Source organism: Carassius auratus, chromosome 42, assembly GCF_003368295.1.
Source record: "Carassius auratus strain Wakin chromosome 42, ASM336829v1, whole genome shotgun sequence".
NCBI classification, from domain to species: Eukaryota; Metazoa; Chordata; class Actinopteri; order Cypriniformes; family Cyprinidae; genus Carassius; species Carassius auratus.
The window spans coordinates 4,298-22,857 of record NC_039284.1 but is presented as its reverse complement, the minus strand read 5'-3'; the positions used below and the strand labels follow the sequence as shown (position 1 = coordinate 22,857).

Sequence of the window (18,560 nt, the reverse complement as noted above, 5' to 3'; positions counted from 1 at the left end):
ATACGGTCTAAATCCTGACTGGAAATCCTCACAGATACCATTTTTCTCCAATATAATTGTGAAGATACTAACTTTTCTACTATCTTGGACAGAAAAGGGAGATTTGAGATCATTCTATAATTTACTAGTTCTTTGGGGTCAAGTTGTGGTTTTTTTGATGAGAGGCTTAATAAAAGCCAGTTTGAATGTTTTGGGGACATATCCTAATGACAATGAGGAATTAATAATAGTCAAATAGGATTTATGACTTCTGGAAGCACCCCTTTTAGGAGCTTAGATGGAATAGGGTCTAACATTAATATTGTTGGTTTAGATTATTTAACAAGTTTATGCAATTCTTCCTCTCCTATAGTAGAGAATGAGTGGAACTGCTCCTCAGGGGATCTATAGTGCACTGATTTGATACTTTAGCTGATGGCCGATTGGTTATAATTGTATTTCTAATAGTATCAATTTTAGAAGTAAAGTAGTTAATAAAGTCATTACTGCTGTGATGTTGGGAAATGTCAGCACTTGTTGATGCTTTATTTTTCATAATTTAGCCACTGTATTGAATAAATTCCTGGGGTAATGTTTGTTTCCTTCTAAAAGAGAAGTAATCAGATCTTACCCCGGGCTTGTGAGCATCAGACTGGGAGGTTTCCAGCGCGGCTTTCCGCTCTCTCAGTTGGGCCTGCCTCACCTCCAGGTTGCGAATCTGCTTCGCCCACAGCCTTCAGCTCGAGCTGCACTGAATGCAGATTGAACATGTCCTCACCTGCAATCAAAGGTAGACATACATCCGTCATTAAAGCAAGTAACAGTGAGTATGGCAATGCCAATGTGTGTGAATAGAGTATTAGCAATGCAACCGGGTTTAGCAGCTAACACACTGACGATGCTAATGGCTATAAGCTGAAAAGCGTACCAGAGAAATCAAAATAAAACTAGTGATAAGGCGCTCTGATTGTTTTTATTGTAGAATACGATAGAGGAAATATATTCACACATTATATGAACGAAAATGATGGAGTAAAAAAAAAAAAAAAACGTTTTAAGATAAAAATATTCATTTGAAAAAATTATGTGACTGAGCTCAAACGCAATACACATGGCAGCAACAAACAAGAAGTGACGTAGTCAGGGCAACACCGAGTTTCAATTACTTTAGAAACTTTAAACGTAATCACTTTGCTTTATTTACTTTAGAAACAAAGTAAGGTTGATTCAGTTAGACTCTTAAATAGAATTTGTACAGAATAGGCTTAAGAACTCCTCTTGCTAATACTGACTAAAACAAAATCTAATCTGTCCTTAAATTTTATTTTCTAGATTTTTATTTATTTATTTTTAATGAGGGGGTTTACTGCCAAAAACAACATAGAAGAAAGAAACAGCTTTCCTTACCTTTGCATGCTTTTTTAGGGAATTCACTCATTGGGTGTAGGGATGTAACGATTACCGGTTTGACGCTAAATCATGATAAAATTCCCCACGGTTAGTATTACCGTTTCATATTTGTATTATTTTTAAAACCGTATTAGATTACCGCAATTTGAACAATTGCCGATAAATGAATACTGTCCAGCATAAAGCAGTTTTCAGTAAAGGTCCCGTTCTTCGTGATCCCATGTTTTCAACTTTAGTTAGTGGGTAATGTTGTTGTTAGAGTATAAATAATATCTGTAAAATTCTAAAACTCAAAGTTCAATGCCAAGCGAGATATTTTACTTAACAGAATTCGCCTACAAAAAATGACCGGTTTGTACTACATCCCTCTAGTTCCTGCAGTAATGACATCACTAAAACAGTTTTTAGACTAACCTCCACCCACATCAATACACAAACAGGGGGACGTGGTCTTGTTGTGCTCCAACGGAGAAGAGAAAGAGCTGCGTTTTTGTCATTTTTTGCCATGTCGTCGAAACACTGTTATTTTCATCTCTGAGTCCAATCACCTTTGTTTGGGCTTCCCAGGAACGCTGTACTTTGAGATTAACGGTTACAATGTGTTTAACTTGTTCCCGAAAATTATAATACACATGTAAAACTATGTGCAGCTCATTTTGCTGAGGACAGCTTGCTGAGGACAACTTCCTCAATCTCAATCAGTTTAATGCCGGATTCGCACAAAGATTATTCTTGAAAGATGGAGCAATTCCCTCTTTGTCTGGAGAAGGCGTTGTTTATGGACTTTATAGAACAAGGAAGTCATCAGCCCGTTTTTATGACAGTGAAAACAGCGTTATACAGATAGGTGAATAGTGTCAAACATACTGTGTTTATTTACACGCGAGACATAAACACGTTATATTGCACACTGTAAACACAATCAAAGCTTCAAAAAAGTGGGACCTTTAATCTCCGCTAGAAACTAATTTGCTGCTACATTGCTGCACATGTACAGAGAACACAAGCTTGCATGCAATGTAGCCTACAGATCGAGTGCGTACATTCAGGAATGAAGAAAAACTGAAAAGTTAGAGCATATTCTCTCTGTTTCTGAAGTGACTACCCTCAGCTTTAGCAGTATAGATCAGTCAATTAATCATTTAATATGGACTTGGGCTAATTGTAATGTGGTAAACTTCAAAAGAGTAGGAAGCAAGGAACACTGTTGGGACCATGTCAATGTGAACAGTTCATGCACGGAGCTCACTCCGAATTGAGAACTGCTGACCTACAGTAAAGGAAGTCAAGTCACCTTTATTTATATAGTGCTTTAAACAAAAAAAGATTTCGTCAAAGCAACTGAACAACATTAATTAGGAAAACACTGTGTCAATAATGCAAAATGACTGTTAAAGGCAGTTTATCACTGAATTCAGTGATGTTATCACCTCAGTACAGTTTAAACAGTATCTGTGCAGTCAATCAAGTCAATGATATTGCTGTGTTCTTAAGTGTTCTTAGCAATGCTGTTGTGATCACAGAGGTTTATTAAGCAATTATAATTTTGAAATATATCTTTTCTTTATTTAACTTTTTATTAAAACTTTATTTGAACATTTACATTATATATCTCAATCTTGTAATCTTAAATGGTATTAAACTGTTGTCAGTCAAGTTGTCATTTAAAATCCGGACACTGGATTAACTGGATTAACAAATTAGCAGAAAGTTGAAAAATGTTGCGTTTACTTCACACAAGTAAATCGCCATTATTTCCCAATGGGAACTTTATGAAGTGACGTAATTGCGCGACGTGAACATCATCTGTGAAGCCCGCGGTGAAACCAGGGTGAAGCACGCAAATCATTCTCATCTGCCAACAAAAATAAACGCAGTTAGCTTTCATTTGCACAGTGGACTGTTGTAGTTTCATTCAGAAGTTGATGCACCTCTACAGTTGTAAGATTGTACTTTTTTGTTACAGAATAGTACCAAAACCTTACAGTTGTAAGTATATTAGTAGTATGTAAAATAATTTACGTTGCAATAAGAGATTGCACTTTGAAATTCCTGTAAAACAGCATTTGTATATTTGTGTTCATATTTTATTTGTATTCATTTTCACAGAAGTTGTTGAATATTCCTTTTGTAAAGCTAGAGAACTTGTTTGACTCAATGTTTTGTAAGTTTGAGCCATGTGTTAATTAAGGTCTGAAATAAAACAGAATGAGAACTTAAATATCCTTTGATTTAGTATGTTTGCTCATCATAGGAAGTCATAAGAAATGACTCATTACAGTAAGGTAGTAGCCTAGTGAGAACAGGGTGTTGGGGGGGGGGGGGTCACCTTTTTTTCTCTTTTTCATCAAACCGCAGTTTTTGCAAGTTCCCGCAATTTCATCGCAAAAATATCCCGCATATTCCATCGCATTTTTTAAGAAAACCTGCCGCATAATCAAGGATTTTTGCCCGCAACAATCACAAAAAAAATCTGCGGTTTTCTGGAGGGACTGTCTAACGGCCAGGATGACGACAGTACAAGAAACGCCGTAATTTGATTGGCGGTGGGGTATTTGACAGGCTACACACACGGGCCGGGACTACTTTTGTGCTTGCACTAGCAGTGTGTGTGTTTGTGTGTGTATGTTTGCACGCGCGCGCATGTTGACGACGCCAGCGGTAAGTTACCAGGGCTGTCTCCCTGCCACATACAAAGGCCAGAGTAAAAACTTTTAATATTCCGTTTTTTTTTTTGCCCCATTATGTACTTTGTATATTCCACCCAAGAAGAAAAAAGGGGACATAAGAAGCTTTTTCATAAAGTCCAAGTGTAAGTAGGCAAAATAACTAGCTAGCCACACAAATAAACTAGCAGTAGTGACTGACCAGTCATTAATCAATGTTATATAGTTCAACAATAATAAAATGTTACAATATTATCTGTATTTTATTCTAATGTTGATCTAGCTTACTCCTAGTCTCATACAGACAAACTAACACATAGATTAACATAAATTTCAACACATTAATCCAGAAAACCATGTCCCCTTCATATTTAAAAATGGCTCTGAAATATAAACATGATGTGTTGAATGCATACTGTACTATGATACGTGTGTATTTTATTCATTAGTTCATTTAATTACATATAGGTAACTCAGAAATCATGTGAGGATGTCATAAAGCTTGTTGAGGAAGAAGTAGCTGGACCTTCAGGGCTTCAGGTGAGGTCTTTATCAACTATGAATTATTAAAGCGTGATTAAAGGAAATCATGCATTTTAAAAGTTTTAAAAACCATGTCCCCTTCATATTTAAATTGCTCTGAAATATAAACATGATGCGTTGAATGCATATTGTTAGGTGTGTATTTGATTCATTAGTTCATTATTTAATTACTGTACATATATAGGAAACTCAGACATCTTGTGAACATGTTATAGAACATGTTGAGGAAGAAGTAGCTGGACCTTCAGGGCTTCAGGTGAGGTCTTAAAGTGATAGATCGTCTTAAAGAGAAGGTCTTAAAGTGATTCTGTGATGAGATATACTACTATTGATTAATAGCAAATTATTAAATATAAATAAAGTCTACCTGTTTTATTATGCGAATGTGAAGTGAATTGGTATTAGTATAAAAGGATATATGTGTGGATAAAAACCAGGGTATGTTTTGTTTGCTCTTCAGGAGACAGTCAGTGAGAGAAACAGCAATCCTCAAGCAAGTCAGTGTAGCAGTGTCCTGGACTTGAGAAGTAAGCCATACCAGCCTGATCCAAAATTCATAAAAGTACAGCAACTTCGAAACAAGAAGTTAAGGTTTCAGACAAAGTGGTTTAGTCAATATCCATTGCTGCATTATAGTCCTACATTACAGAAAGTTCTTTGTTTTGAGTGTGTCAAAGCATACATCATCAAAAAGACCACTCTAGAGAAAAGAAATGACCCTGCCTTTTGCTCTAATGGGTTTAACAATTAGAAACATGCCGTAGAATGCTTTAATCGCCACAAGAAAAGCAAAGCCCACCATCATTCCATTACTGTCAATACACTGGAGCAAACTCCAGTGCACACACAAATATCCAGTTCAATGGCTAGATTACAGGAGGAGGCAAGGTACTGTCTCGAGCAAATTATGAGCTCTTTGAGATATCTAGCAAAGCAGGGAGTTGCCTTTCGAGGACATGAGGTTAATGAGGGTAATTCTTACCATCTGTAACAGAAATGAGTCGAACCAGACAAATTAAAGAGTCTATCAAAGGTGTTTGAAACACGGAGCCGAATTACTCAGGAAGTCATAAAACATTCTGTGCCACAAGTCCCAAGCAAAATGAGCAACCAACTTGTTAACACAACAGCTTTCAACATTAACACCACTAGAACAATTATTGACAATTTTAATTCGCAGAAGAGAACCTTTGGTCTCCATAGAAGTTTTTGTCTTGAGAATGGCAAAGAAACTGTTTTTTGTACATATATGGACCAGAATGAACTCAAAAAGACTTATAAATGAATCAGTCCATCGCTTCACTCCAGATTCATTTATGTGTAACCCACACATTTGACTATCATGTATAATCACTTATGTGTATGTTTTTTTAATAACTATGGCATAGCTTAACGATTCATAATTGTGTTTGGTATGTGTGTGATCGAATCTGCTTGCTTGAAATAGCCCTGACAATCATTTATTTGTCACATGTATCATATCCATGTTAAAGGAATCATGTCCAAAATTATACCCTGCAAGAGCAGGAAAATTCGGACCACATGCTTGGTAAGATAAACAAATGATTTATGATACCCCCGAGCCAAGACAATATCTGATTGGTCAAGACAATATTTGAGGTGTGGCCAACAGGCCAGTTTAAATACTTAGGACACCATAAAATCTTTGCTTTTAGTTCTAGCTGTGTTTCTGCTATTAGCCATGTTTTTTTTTTTATCACTATTCTTTGAGCGTGGTTACTGCTGCTTCAGCCTGCACGCCTGCTGCTACTTAGCCACGATGAGAAGGAACACCACCTTGTCTCGTCAAACTTTATTTCTTTTCTTTTCCGTTTGAGAGTTTCGTGTTCTGAGTTAAGTTTTGTAACGTCGAGCCTCCGACGCCTGACCGTTCACCTTTAACCAGCCACACAACTGCACCTTCAGCCAACGCCCCACCACGGGCCTTCCTGAGACGTCCCTTCAGCGACTACTGAACTTCCAGCCAATCAGCAACACCGGGATACCCCTTTCAACGGGATTAATTTTTTCACAGGAAACCAAGGCAATGTATCCTCAGACATTTGTGCTGGTGTATCTAATATAATTTTAACCTCATTGACGAACTCAATGCGAGGGCTAATTACGTGATTGATGGTTGTTCATGTTTATGCAATTTAACGTATTGCTGTAAACTTGGGATTCCATATTTCTATTCTCTTAAACTCATCTTTCCCTAACTTTCGATCTTCCTGCAACTTGTGTGAATGTGTGAGTGTGTGCGTTTGTGTTAGATTAGCTTATATGTCTTAGATTTATCTAATAAAGCCTTATTCATATTGAAAAGAGAAGTATCTTGTGTTTTGTGCTTACAAGTTAATGTCTTAAACTGCCGATCTTGTTACTGTGCTAATTGATAGTGTTTCACTATAGTTTGGATTTTAGTATCCAGCGCAGATTTGATGTTAAACGGCTCGTTCACTGAATCGCAGGGCATCTCAGTGATCAGCCGTGAAACAGTGATTCTGTTCAAATTCCCTTTAAAATCTTAAATGATTCCCTTTGAGCTAAATTGACCTGTTTCCGTTACACATCTTGTGAAATTCCTTGCAACCAAGGACCCTATTTTATCCTCTTGGCTCAAACGTTGCCATGATTATATCAGTCCACAGTGCCAAAATGAGTACTTAGCTTTATTTACCAACACAATTGTGAGGGAAATTGCCTCAACAATCAGGTCCTTGTCTGTGCTACAGTTTTCAATCATAATGGATGGTACACAGGATATACAGGGGAAAGAGCAGGTTTCCATATGTCTCAGATATGTGGATCAAGACCTTGTGCCGCAGGAAGTCTTTGTGGGATTGTATGAGGTGCTAGGGACAACTGGTGAGCAGATGGCTAAGATAGCTATTGATGTGCTCCTGAGATTGAATATTCCAATCTCTAGCTTGCGCAAGGTCAGACTTACGATGGAACAGCCAATATGGCAGGGGAATTCTCAGGAGCACAGGCAGTGATGAAGAGAGAACTGCCATTGGCTTTGTATGTGCATTGTGGTGCACAATGTGTGAATCTAATAACACAGAGTGCTTGCAGTGCCTCTACCTTACTATGTGACACATTGCAGTGGGTCCATGAGCTTGGAACTCTGAGCAACCAATCAGGGAGATTCAAAGGGGTATTGGCTAGCCATCTAACATCTGAGGGGCCTACCAAAACAGTTAAACCTCGGTGTCCAACTAGGTGGACAGTGCGTGGTAGTAGTAGTAAGTATACTATACGTTATGTCATGATGATTTATGACTTTGACCTTTGACCTTTTGACAGGTTGAACTTCCGGTAACCTTATGATGGATGGGCGGGACAAATGAGATCAAGGGTTAACCTATGACCTTTCCACGCATCGATCATGTGCTTTTGACAGAAAGTTTTACCCTATTGACCTAATTAGTTCTAAATCATGGTTTTGACGGCTAGTTTAAACGGAAGATGAAAGACTCCTCACGCATCGATCATGCGGTTTTGACAGAAAGTTTTACCCTATTGACCTAATTAGTTTTAAATTAAAACGGTATATGAAAGACTCCCCAACCATCGATCATGCGGTTTTGACAGAAAGTTTTACCCTATTGACCGTTAGTTTGTTTGAAGTGTGTGCCAGTTGTTTGAACTCTGTGTCAGTTAGTTTGTTTCAAGTTTATCACAGTTATAAGGTTATGTGTGTGTGTGTGGTTATAAGGCTTCTCCCCCTCCCATTACATTTATGAGCGGTGTATAAATGGGGTCGGTGTGTTCTACACCCATCACCGGAAAGGGAAACATGAGCTACATGAGCATGGATGGTTTATCCTCCCCTCAATCGGCAGATTTGGGGCCGAGCAACAGGATGTTGAATAGCCTGACTATGGCGCCGAGAAAACCTTTCGGACACATCCGTTTGACAAGTTTTCTCCATGAAATTTCAGAATGGACTAAAGGTGAATTTATGATGCGTAGTAACCGCGTATTTGGATACAAATTTCACAAACCAACTCGAGTCGTTACGCTCTACACCACCGACGGCCTCGGTGAGTTTCAGGCTGGGGAAGACGAGTGTCTGGTATTTCCTGAAAAAGACTGGTCTCTATTTTACAAACGTGTCTGGAATGATCTGAATGACGGCGGCGAGGAGCCTTTGTACGTGGCGGAGTGGGACGGGACGACCCCGAATGTCCGGTACCGTGTGGTGGGTGACCATACTCAAAAGAGACCGAATGATTCTGTTTACATATTCTGCTGTAAAGACAAGACAAAGCTCAACAACACACGGTTTGGACGCATCCTGCCTAACGAGCATCACGATCTGTATGAAATGCAGTTTTTGTTCAAGTGGTGCAATCTGGATCTACTGAATAGGCTTTTTTCAACCATCAACAAAATGTTCAAATGGTGTGACATGCATGACGGATACAACAAAATTAAAGTGCAACTGTTCCACCCCGAGAGATGTGCTCGGAGCAGCACATACTCTCTGCCGTCCCCGCCCATTCACTACAACCATTCTAAAGCTCCACGGTCGGACCTCGTCAAGCGTCGTGTATAAATCAAGGCTGAAGCGCTCCAACGCCCCCTCCCCTTTTCCACAGCGATCATAAAATACCGCGACTCGACCCTCCCGAGCATCATTTATAAACCATGGCCGAAGACCACGTGTGCAGCTGCGGTATCTCTTTCGACAGCATTCTCGACCCTCCCGACGACGCAACCCTACATACTCCGACTGACGCCGGCGGTCCATCGGGCCTCCACAACGACTGGGTCTCGGCTAAAACGGTCAGACGGCGCATAGAGTTAGAATCGTGCCTTGAAAACGATTGGGCTCCCAACAACATCGTCACCGCTGAAGCCTCAGACCTCCAAAACTACTTCGGACCACCTATCAAACGTAGCTTAGACTCGGATCTGATGATCGGGAGTCCCAGCCCCCACAGAGGGGACAAAAGTTTAGGGGTCCAATCGCAAGACTCCTCTACATTCGACCGAACCCTTCCTCATTCTAATCCTGACTTCGACGTCGTAGACGGATGTTTCACCGACGTCGGATTCAAAATCGTGAAAGCCGCGACCGTGGTTTTACTGCAACATCTCATCAACGATAAGCAGAAGGACGAGTGCGAGGGTTGCGCGATTGACCATCCTAGTCAGCTGCAACATTCCTGTCTGTTTGACCCTCCCAACTACTACTTCGACACACACTTTGACGAACTTTCGGGCAAGCTGTTTAAACCCTCTTTTCATTCCATCATCACTACCCTCCTGGAGCGGTGCGGGTTAAAATCTCAACCCCATCGTATTCAAGGAACAGTCGGGACTATTCTGCGCGAATTAAAAGACGAACCATTCATCGTCTCCAAGGTGGAAGAAATCAGGGCGAGACTTCTGGACAAACCCTGCAAGGAAATAGTCGGCGACGTCGTTGATCTCTGGGAAAATCTCCCAAACGCGAATGGCCAGTGACCAAACCGCCTCCAACATGGGTGCAGCCTGTAGCCTAAAGTACTGTATGGAATTATTGTTTAAAGACCATTACAGAGAGCAGATGACGAATCTCGTGAGCAAGATTATTATGGACGCATCCCACCCCCATACTCCGTGTCACGATACCGTGCGCGAGGCAAATCTAAAGAAAAATATGTCGTATATAAGAGGACTGGTTAGCTCGTGGGACTATCTGACGGACAAATGTGTTGACGGTAACGATCCACCCATCGTAATGATAAAACAGGTTCTAGATATGTTGTGTGAATCACGATCCCCGCTCGAGATCACCGATCTGCTGAGTACTTGTACCTACGTGGCAGATGTCTGCATCGAGCTAATGAAGAAATCAAAAGAATATGACTCCGATGATCAGGACGACGTTGTCAAAATCGTCGAAGTGATTACAAACGTGGACAAAATTGTCGTAATGTACGTAGATTACATCCTTGACAAAAACATGATGGCCTGCCGCGATTTTCTTTTCTGGTTAGATTACCACTGACGGTATTATTAATCCATTTTGTATCCTGTAACACCCCTGTTATAACCGTTGTACATTTTAGTCTGTGTATGTAACATCATTATATCCATTTTGCATGTTGAATCGTATTAACCCCATTCTTTTTTTAATCAGAGAGTATGTATTATTTTTACATGTTGTATTAATACCATTTTACTTATAGTATCTTTTCTATCCTCTATTATATCCATTTTACTTATAGTATTTCTATCATATCCATGTTTACTATCTTATTATATCCATGTTTATTATATCCTGTAACATTTTTTTTTAATAAAAGATTGATTCAAACCGCTTGTACGCGTCATTCTTTTTGACGGTTGCGACGGCACCATGTCGGAGCTCATGAAAGAGGCTTATTACACCCCCTCCAACCCTGGCTCTTTAGGCGGTAAAAAACGATTAAAAGACGCCGTCTTGAAAGACACCGGGGTCCGTCTAAGCGATAAACAGGTCTCAGAATGGCTGGCTGGTGAGGACGCTTACACATTACACAAACCAGCGCCTATAAAATACAAACGAAACAGAGTGGTCGTGTACGGGGTCGATACTCAGTTCCAGGCCGATCTCGTCGACATGATCGCCTACGCTAAGGATAACGACGGTCATAAATATCTGCTGACGTGCATAGACGTATTTAGCAAGTACGCCTGGGTTCGTGTGTTGAAGAATAAGAGCGGTCTCGAGGTCGCTAGAGCGTTCGAGTCTATCCTCGAAGAGGGCCGCGTGCCTCAGAAATTGCAGACGGATCAGGGAAAGGAATTTTTTAACAAACAATTTCAAGATGTGATGAAAAAGCACGACATTAATCATTTCGCTACCGCTACCGATTTGAAAGCCAGCGTCGTGGAACGATTTAACAGAACCTTAAAAAGTCGTATGTGGCGATTTTTAACGGCTACAAATTCCCGTCGATACATAGATGTTTTACAAGACATCGTGCAGGGGTACAATACCAGTTATCATCGAAGTATCAGAATGAGACCCGTGGACGTCGGTAAAGTAAACGAGGATCAAGTGTTTCAAAACTTGTACGGCGATATAAAGAAGACCGAGAGATCCGTATTTAATTTCAAAGTCGGCGACGTCGTCAGGATTTCTAAAGTGAGAGGTCCGTTCGCCAAAGGTTATGAGCAGAACTACACGGAGGAATTTTTCACCGTATCCTCGCGTATTCCGCGTCAACCCCCGGTCTACAGACTCACCGATTACGACGGCGATGTCATCGAGGGGGTTTTTTACGAAAAAGAGCTGCAAAAAATAATTGTGAGTAAAAACAAATCTTTTAAGGTGGAAAAGATTTTAGGCCAGAAAAAACAAGGGAAATCTACGCTCGTTTTAGTGAAATGGCTAGGGTGGCCTTCAAAATTTAATAGTTACATAGATAAAAAAACTCTGCTGGACTTAAAACACCCCGTCGTTTAACGGATGAGATCATACCGGCGAAGGACCGCCATGGACGATCACGGGTTCTACGTCACGTTACCGTGCAATGCGTCGTCGTCGGTTTATCCTGAAAATCGCATATCCTCCTATACGACCAGGTTAGCAAAAGCTATAGACTTGAAAGGACAATGGGAAGTCGGACTCGCCGAAATCGAATATCCTAGAAGTTGGTACAACTTTGATGACGAAGACGGTCATTTCTTCCTACATACGGTCCCGGAACCCCCGGATAGCAAGACCTCCAAAGGCTCTTATACCGGTTTTTCCGCAATTACGAAATTACACATAAGCGGCGGGTACTACGCAAACATTCGTACAATCCTGCGTGCTATAAATCAACTTACCGCACCGGCGGCCGTTTTGAGTCTCGACGAATTCAAAAACAAGGTGAATCTGACCGCGAAACCCAACATTTCGATAAGTTTTCGAGGGAGGCTAGCCACTATTTTAGGAACGACGCTAAAACCTCTAGGAGGTTTAAACTATCAGAAAAAACCAGATTTTACCGTAAACGCCGTCGCGGACGCCCCTCATCAATGCGATATCAACGGGGGGTTCTACACGATGTACGTCTACACGGATATTATCCAATATCAAACGGTCGGCGATTCTTACGTTCCTCTTTTGAGATGCGTACATATATCGGGTAAAAGCAACGACTCGGTCATTGCTAGATACGACAACCCACATTACGCATCGATCAGCAAGGATCACATCACCGACATCACCATAGAGCTGAAGGACGATCAAAACCGCAGAGTACCATTTTCTTACGGGAAAGTCATCGTAAAACTACACTTTAAACCGAAAAATGGTTTATTATAGACCCGGAGAGACCGCCGACTACGTCAGCTACTACCGAAATCAGGCCGGCGGGGATTTGCCGGGCTATGCCGGGGGAGGGGTTATGTACGGAGCGGGGTTAGGGGGTCTTTTCAGAGGCCTGTTCAGGATGGCTGTACCTCTGTTAAAAAGAGGATTTAGCATCGCGAAACCCCATCTAAAATCGGCCGCTAAAAATATAGTATCCGACGTCGTCTCAAACGTATTGACGCGGTCTCATAACGATAAAGCTCAAGACGGATCCGGTCTGATGGTCATGGCCCGTAAGAGGATGTCTAAACCACCCGGTGTGAGGAGGCGTGGTCAGTGGGGAAAGAAGAAAACAACACTCGGACCGAAGAAACGCTCAGTCGTACGCAGAAAGCGTAAGGCGGGTGTTAGACGAAAGGCGTCGATCAAGAGAGTCGTAAAAACCATCTTCTAACATGGCGTTATTGCACCGCATGTCGGGGGAGTGCATCAAGTCCGAGTTGGACCTATTTACGGTCCCGCTGACGCAGACCGTTATTGAGAAAAATGGCTATTTAGAAGTAGCCCCATTATCGGCCATATCGTACTCTGCACCGTTGGAGTTTTTTATCGCCGGCAACGGCGACGATTATTTGGATCTTAACAACACGATGCTCTATCTACGGGTGAAAATCACGGGGCCTGACGGAGCAGATATCGCTCACCCGGCTAAGGTGGGACCGATAAATTACCTGGCAGCTACCATGTTTTCACAGGTCGACGTAACCCTCGGGGACCGTCTGATATCTCAGAGCTCCGGAACTCATCCGTATCGCTGCATCATCGAAAGTCTGCTCAACTACGGTAAAGATACGCTGGAAAGTATTTTCAGCGCCGGGCTGTTTCACAAAGACACGGCCGGTCACATGGACGTACATGACCCCGCAGGTCGTAACGAGGGGTTGACGAAGAGATCGCTCTACACCGGCCGAAGCAGCGAGGTGGAACTGTTAGCCCCCATACACAGCGATATATTCTTTCAAGAGAAACTTTTAATTAACGGATTGGATTTAAAATTACGGTTCATACGGGCTAAGGATGAATTCTGTCTGATGAGGTCCGACGACTTGGCTTACAAATTACATATAGCGGCTGCGTCCCTATTTGTCAAAAAAGTTTCCGTATCACCCCCGGTGAGACTGGCTCACGCCCAAACGCTGCTCTCGACCACGGCCAAGTACCCCATCGACAGGGTCTGTCTAAAATCGTTCTCCATACCCGCGGGCTCTCGAGTTTCCAATCAAGAAAATCTGTTTCTAGGAACGCTGCCAAAGTCTATCGTTATCGGTATGGTCGATAACGACGCATTCACCGGCTCCTACGAGAAAAATCCATTCGCGTTCAAACATTACAATCTGGAATTCCTAGCGGTCTACGTGGACGGTCAACAATTTCCCGCCAAGCCCCTACAACCTAATTTCGACGCCGGTTTGGCGGTGCGCGAATATTATCAGCTGGCGATGACGACCGGGAGACACCTTAAAGATCGACCGCTCTGTATCAGCAGGAATGATTTCCTGAACGGATACACGCTCTACGCATTTAACCTGACGCCGGACGAGGACTGCGGTCAGCACATTTCCCTCATCAAGTCCGGGAACATCAGAGTAGAAGCTCGTTTCAGACAAGCTCTGCCGAATACCGTTAATTTAATAATCTACGCCGTATTCGACAGCCTCATTGAAGTGTCTAACCGTAGACAGGTACTGATCGATCACTACTGAGAGATGAACACGCTACAACTCACAGCTATCGTGGATAAAATAGCGTGCGGGACTCATTTTCTCGGGGTTCTGCCGAGCGATCAACTACCCAAAAAACCGTTGGGGATCTTACCGTCGTTCTGCATCGTTAATACCCACCCCTCTCGATCGCGGGGGAGCATTGGCTAGCCGTTTATTTAGCGCGAGAGGGGACGGCTTGTTTTTTCGACAGCTTCGGCAATCCGCCCGACAGCCCCCGCTTTCCAATCAGCATCAATAACTTTCTAGACGTCAACGACGTAGACGTATTATACTCCGACAGACGCGTCCAGGATTATTCATCGGATACCTGCGGACAGCACTGTGTGTTTTTTCTATATCATCTAGCCAGAGGTCGCGACTATAGCCACGTGATGAAACTATACACCGATGATTATATTAGAAATGATAAAATGGTGTCCCTCTTTGTGAAGAGATTGAGACCGCATGTTTGTAATGATAAAATGTTATCGTGCGTTCATTGTGTGCAGACATGTTTGGCGTATAAATAAAAAAAAAGCTTAAACCATTATATTTCTCATCGTCTTTTATTTATTTAATCATAAGATACAAATGAATGAATGCTCGATCTAAGGAGTCGTTACATTTCCAGCCATTGTCGTAGGTCGATAGTCGGCGATTTAAACGGCGAGTCTTCAAAATCTCCACCCGAGGGAGGTGAATATCTCCTCCCTTTTTTTCTTTTATAAGGTCTAACAGACGGTGATGGGGGTTCTAAGGGTTTACTCTTTAGAGAGTTAATCGTACGTCTGACCTGTTGGTTCGGCACCGTAGAAAAAGGGATGTTTAATTCGCCAAAGGCGCGTAGAAACTCCGACCATCCCGGAGGTCTCCGTTCATCCCTAACGTTTTGCGGAGCCGTAACATTTTTTAACAAATCGACCATGTGCGAACCTTGTACGGCTTTACCCCTGAACACAAACTCCCCGGATTCGTTCCACGAGCTTAGTCCTTTAGCTTTAGACATCTTGTCTAATATGTATCTGCTGTTTTTCACGCTTCTCGACGGGACGTTCTTCAGAACTTCGGCGACGACGGTCTCCTCGGCTTTACCGTCTTCGACGTTAGCGGCAGTCGGCGATTCGTCTTTAGGACCGGGGTCAAGATGGGGTAACGAAAGCGTTAAAACACCGCTCTCACGATCCCCTTGTTTAACGACGGTCAAAAACCTGTTCAGGGTTTGGCTGTAAAGTTTGACTTTTTCATAAGGATTCAAATCTTCGCGGCGTAAAATATTTCTTATGGCGGCGTCCAAATCGCTCTCCACGGTCTGTTGAATGTTCTCGCGAGCATTTTCACTCTTGAGCTTATCCAGTTGATGATGAGGGACTAAATACATCTTTTCGGCGTACTCCATCCTAACGTTTCGCTATCAAGCTCGTGAGAAACGGCACGGCGACGCTGAGGAGCGGTAGCAGGAACCCTCCCTTCTGGTTGAAGACTCGTTTCTTGGCCGCTATGCCGATTTTTTTATCGGCTACAAATTTAATATCCGCTCTTCTCTTTTTCAGTTTTTGGTACTGTTGCCTGCTGACCGGAATGACCCCGTAGAGGATGTTTAGAGCCACTTCGCAGAGCGCTAAAATGAATTCGTCGGACGCCGATTGTAATATAAGGCGTCGTTGTTTAGGAGTGGCTTTATGTAGCATTTTTAACACCGGCAGATGCTTACAAAGCCTCGCGGACATGGTGATCACGTTCTTCTTTTTTTCGGGATATAAACCACTTGACGGTCTGAAAGCAATCCTGTTCTGAGACGGTACTGCTCCGGAGTTTTCGCTTTATAGTCTATCATCAGATATCCGAAAGGTCGGTCGACCGCGTCGTGATAACACTCCATAAAGTATTTCGTGTTTCCGGGGTACATTTGACGACCTAGCATCGCCACTTGATGGACGTCCCGAGGATTTTTAAACAGGATCATATAATTGGCGTTTAAGCTGATGGTTCGACTCGACTTTCCCTGCGCGAATAAATTTTGCACTATGTAAATAGAACTGAGATTACGATGGTGACAGTATTGAGTGAACACGCGCTGCAGTTCGACGTTAGCGCTAGCTTGTTCCATGAGATCGTCGACGACGAGAAGGTTGGCGGTGGTAACAGGCAGTAAATCATCATCATTCAGACTCTGGGGTATTCCTTGTATAAATTTAATGTCATACAATTGAAGTAAATCATCGTACAAAGTTTGCCAACAATCATACAACCAAACAATGTTTTCAATTTTCTTCGAAATGATATTCAAACCTTTTTCCAACAAAAGTTTCACAAAATAAGACTTTCCGGAATTGGACGGTCCGGATACAACGCAGCTGAAAGGGTGTTGAAGTCTGAAATCAAAATCGGACACATCCTGAGAACCTCTGTGCATCGCCATCTGATCAGTAGCCGTAAGGAAGCGTGGTATAATCGCTTAAAAGCCGACGTTTATCGTAGACGACCTTAAACCTCTTAACGACTGATTTGTTTTGTAATGTGAGAGTCTTTTTATCCCTCACAATGTTTTCCGTATGAGCCAGGATGTATTTGGATCTATCGTGAGACGTCACATAGCTGTCGACCAGACCAATCAGGGATTCGAGACAGATAGCTTTGGAATTTTTAGCATTCAGAGTTATGCCCTTAGCTTTCATGGAGACTTTACCTTTGACCGTCTCAAACGCGTATGATTTGGGGCCGCTGGCACAGAAGGTCGTTATGTGGTCGTCGGGGTCCAATTCGCTCGTCAGCTCCCCTAAATGATCACCCAGAGGAGGCTCCCAGTCGCCGTCCCTAGACACGAATATGACGCTGTCGGTGTCGGAGTATAGCAGTCGTTCGCCTAGTCTGTCCATCAATTCGTACAATTCCAGTCGGGCGTGCGCTGTAGTGAAAGCGCCTACAAAAACATTGACGTCGCGCACCTTGCAAACATCGTCCTTGTCGGGTTTATGCTGGACTAGAGCTACGTCGTCTGAGACGAATGAGAAATAGGTCAAGGTGTCGGTGTTGCCAAAAACGATTCTGGTGAAATCTTCGGGCTCGCGCACCAGAATCGTTTGAGGTAAGTTTGGTCTTAAAGAGAAGCGCCCCCACAAACTATTCAGAATTAATTTAGTGATCGACCTTTGGGCGGCGTTGTACTTGATTTTTTCCGGGTCGAGTTGAATACCCTCTTTTTCAAAATAGTCACTAATGTAAGCCTCTTTCTCAGCATCCGTGACGACGTTCGGAGGGTAGCCCGAAGCTTGTTGTTTCAAACATAAGAAGGTCTTTACGTATTCGGCAAACAACGTGTCTGACCGTTGTGGAAAATGCCAAACCTCGTCTATCTTGGCTATCACATAGCCCTTCTCGATGGCTTTTAAAAGCTCGATACTGACCCAACAGCCCGAGAGTGATCTTTCCTGGTCCGTGTGGGTACAGCTCGAGGTCTGGTTTTGGTCTTGAGCGCAGGTTCTACATAGCGCAAACGTCAGCTTCCCGTTCGAACGGAAAGGAAGGACTGGATGGAGTAAGTTGCGGGGAGGGTACACGGTGGCTTTGATAAGCCCGTAATAGTTTTCAATCGGTTCGAAATCTGCGAAAATGATTTCGGGGTGTCCGATCGGGTAGCTTTTCCTGGCCTGACAGAAAGGGTACAGACTGGTGAAATCCAGATATCTTATTTTCTCATCGCCGCTCACTTTGTGGTATAGCTTATAGGAGTTGGTGCGGCCTCCATAGAGCGTTTCGCGAGGATTCAGCCTCTCAGGGGCGGAATAATTGGCCATAAATTCTATCACGGAGGGGTCGGTCTTTTTCATCCGATTCCATTCGCATTCCCACAGAACCTCGATTTGCAAACCGTACGCTTTCCGGAGAATTTCAATCTTATCGTCAAACTGGTTCCTGAGA

The 18,560-nt window shown here is 42.7% G+C and overlaps 1 protein-coding gene across 1 annotated transcript; it reads left to right on the top strand.

Moving 5' to 3' along the window:
* Window positions 1-13,334: 13,334 nt before the first annotated feature.
* Window positions 13,335-14,642, top strand: LOC113060277 (uncharacterized protein F54H12.2-like). Its single transcript, XM_026229171.1, has one exon. The coding sequence runs from the start codon at window positions 13,335-13,337 to the stop codon at window positions 14,640-14,642; it is 1,308 nt and encodes a 435-aa protein (XP_026084956.1).
* Window positions 14,643-18,560: the final 3,918 nt, after the last annotated feature.

Coding starts and splice junctions, on each gene's coding strand:
- LOC113060277 (XM_026229171.1), top strand. CDS start 13,335: ATGGCGTTATTGCACCGCATGTCGGGGGAGTGCATCAAGTCCGAGTTG.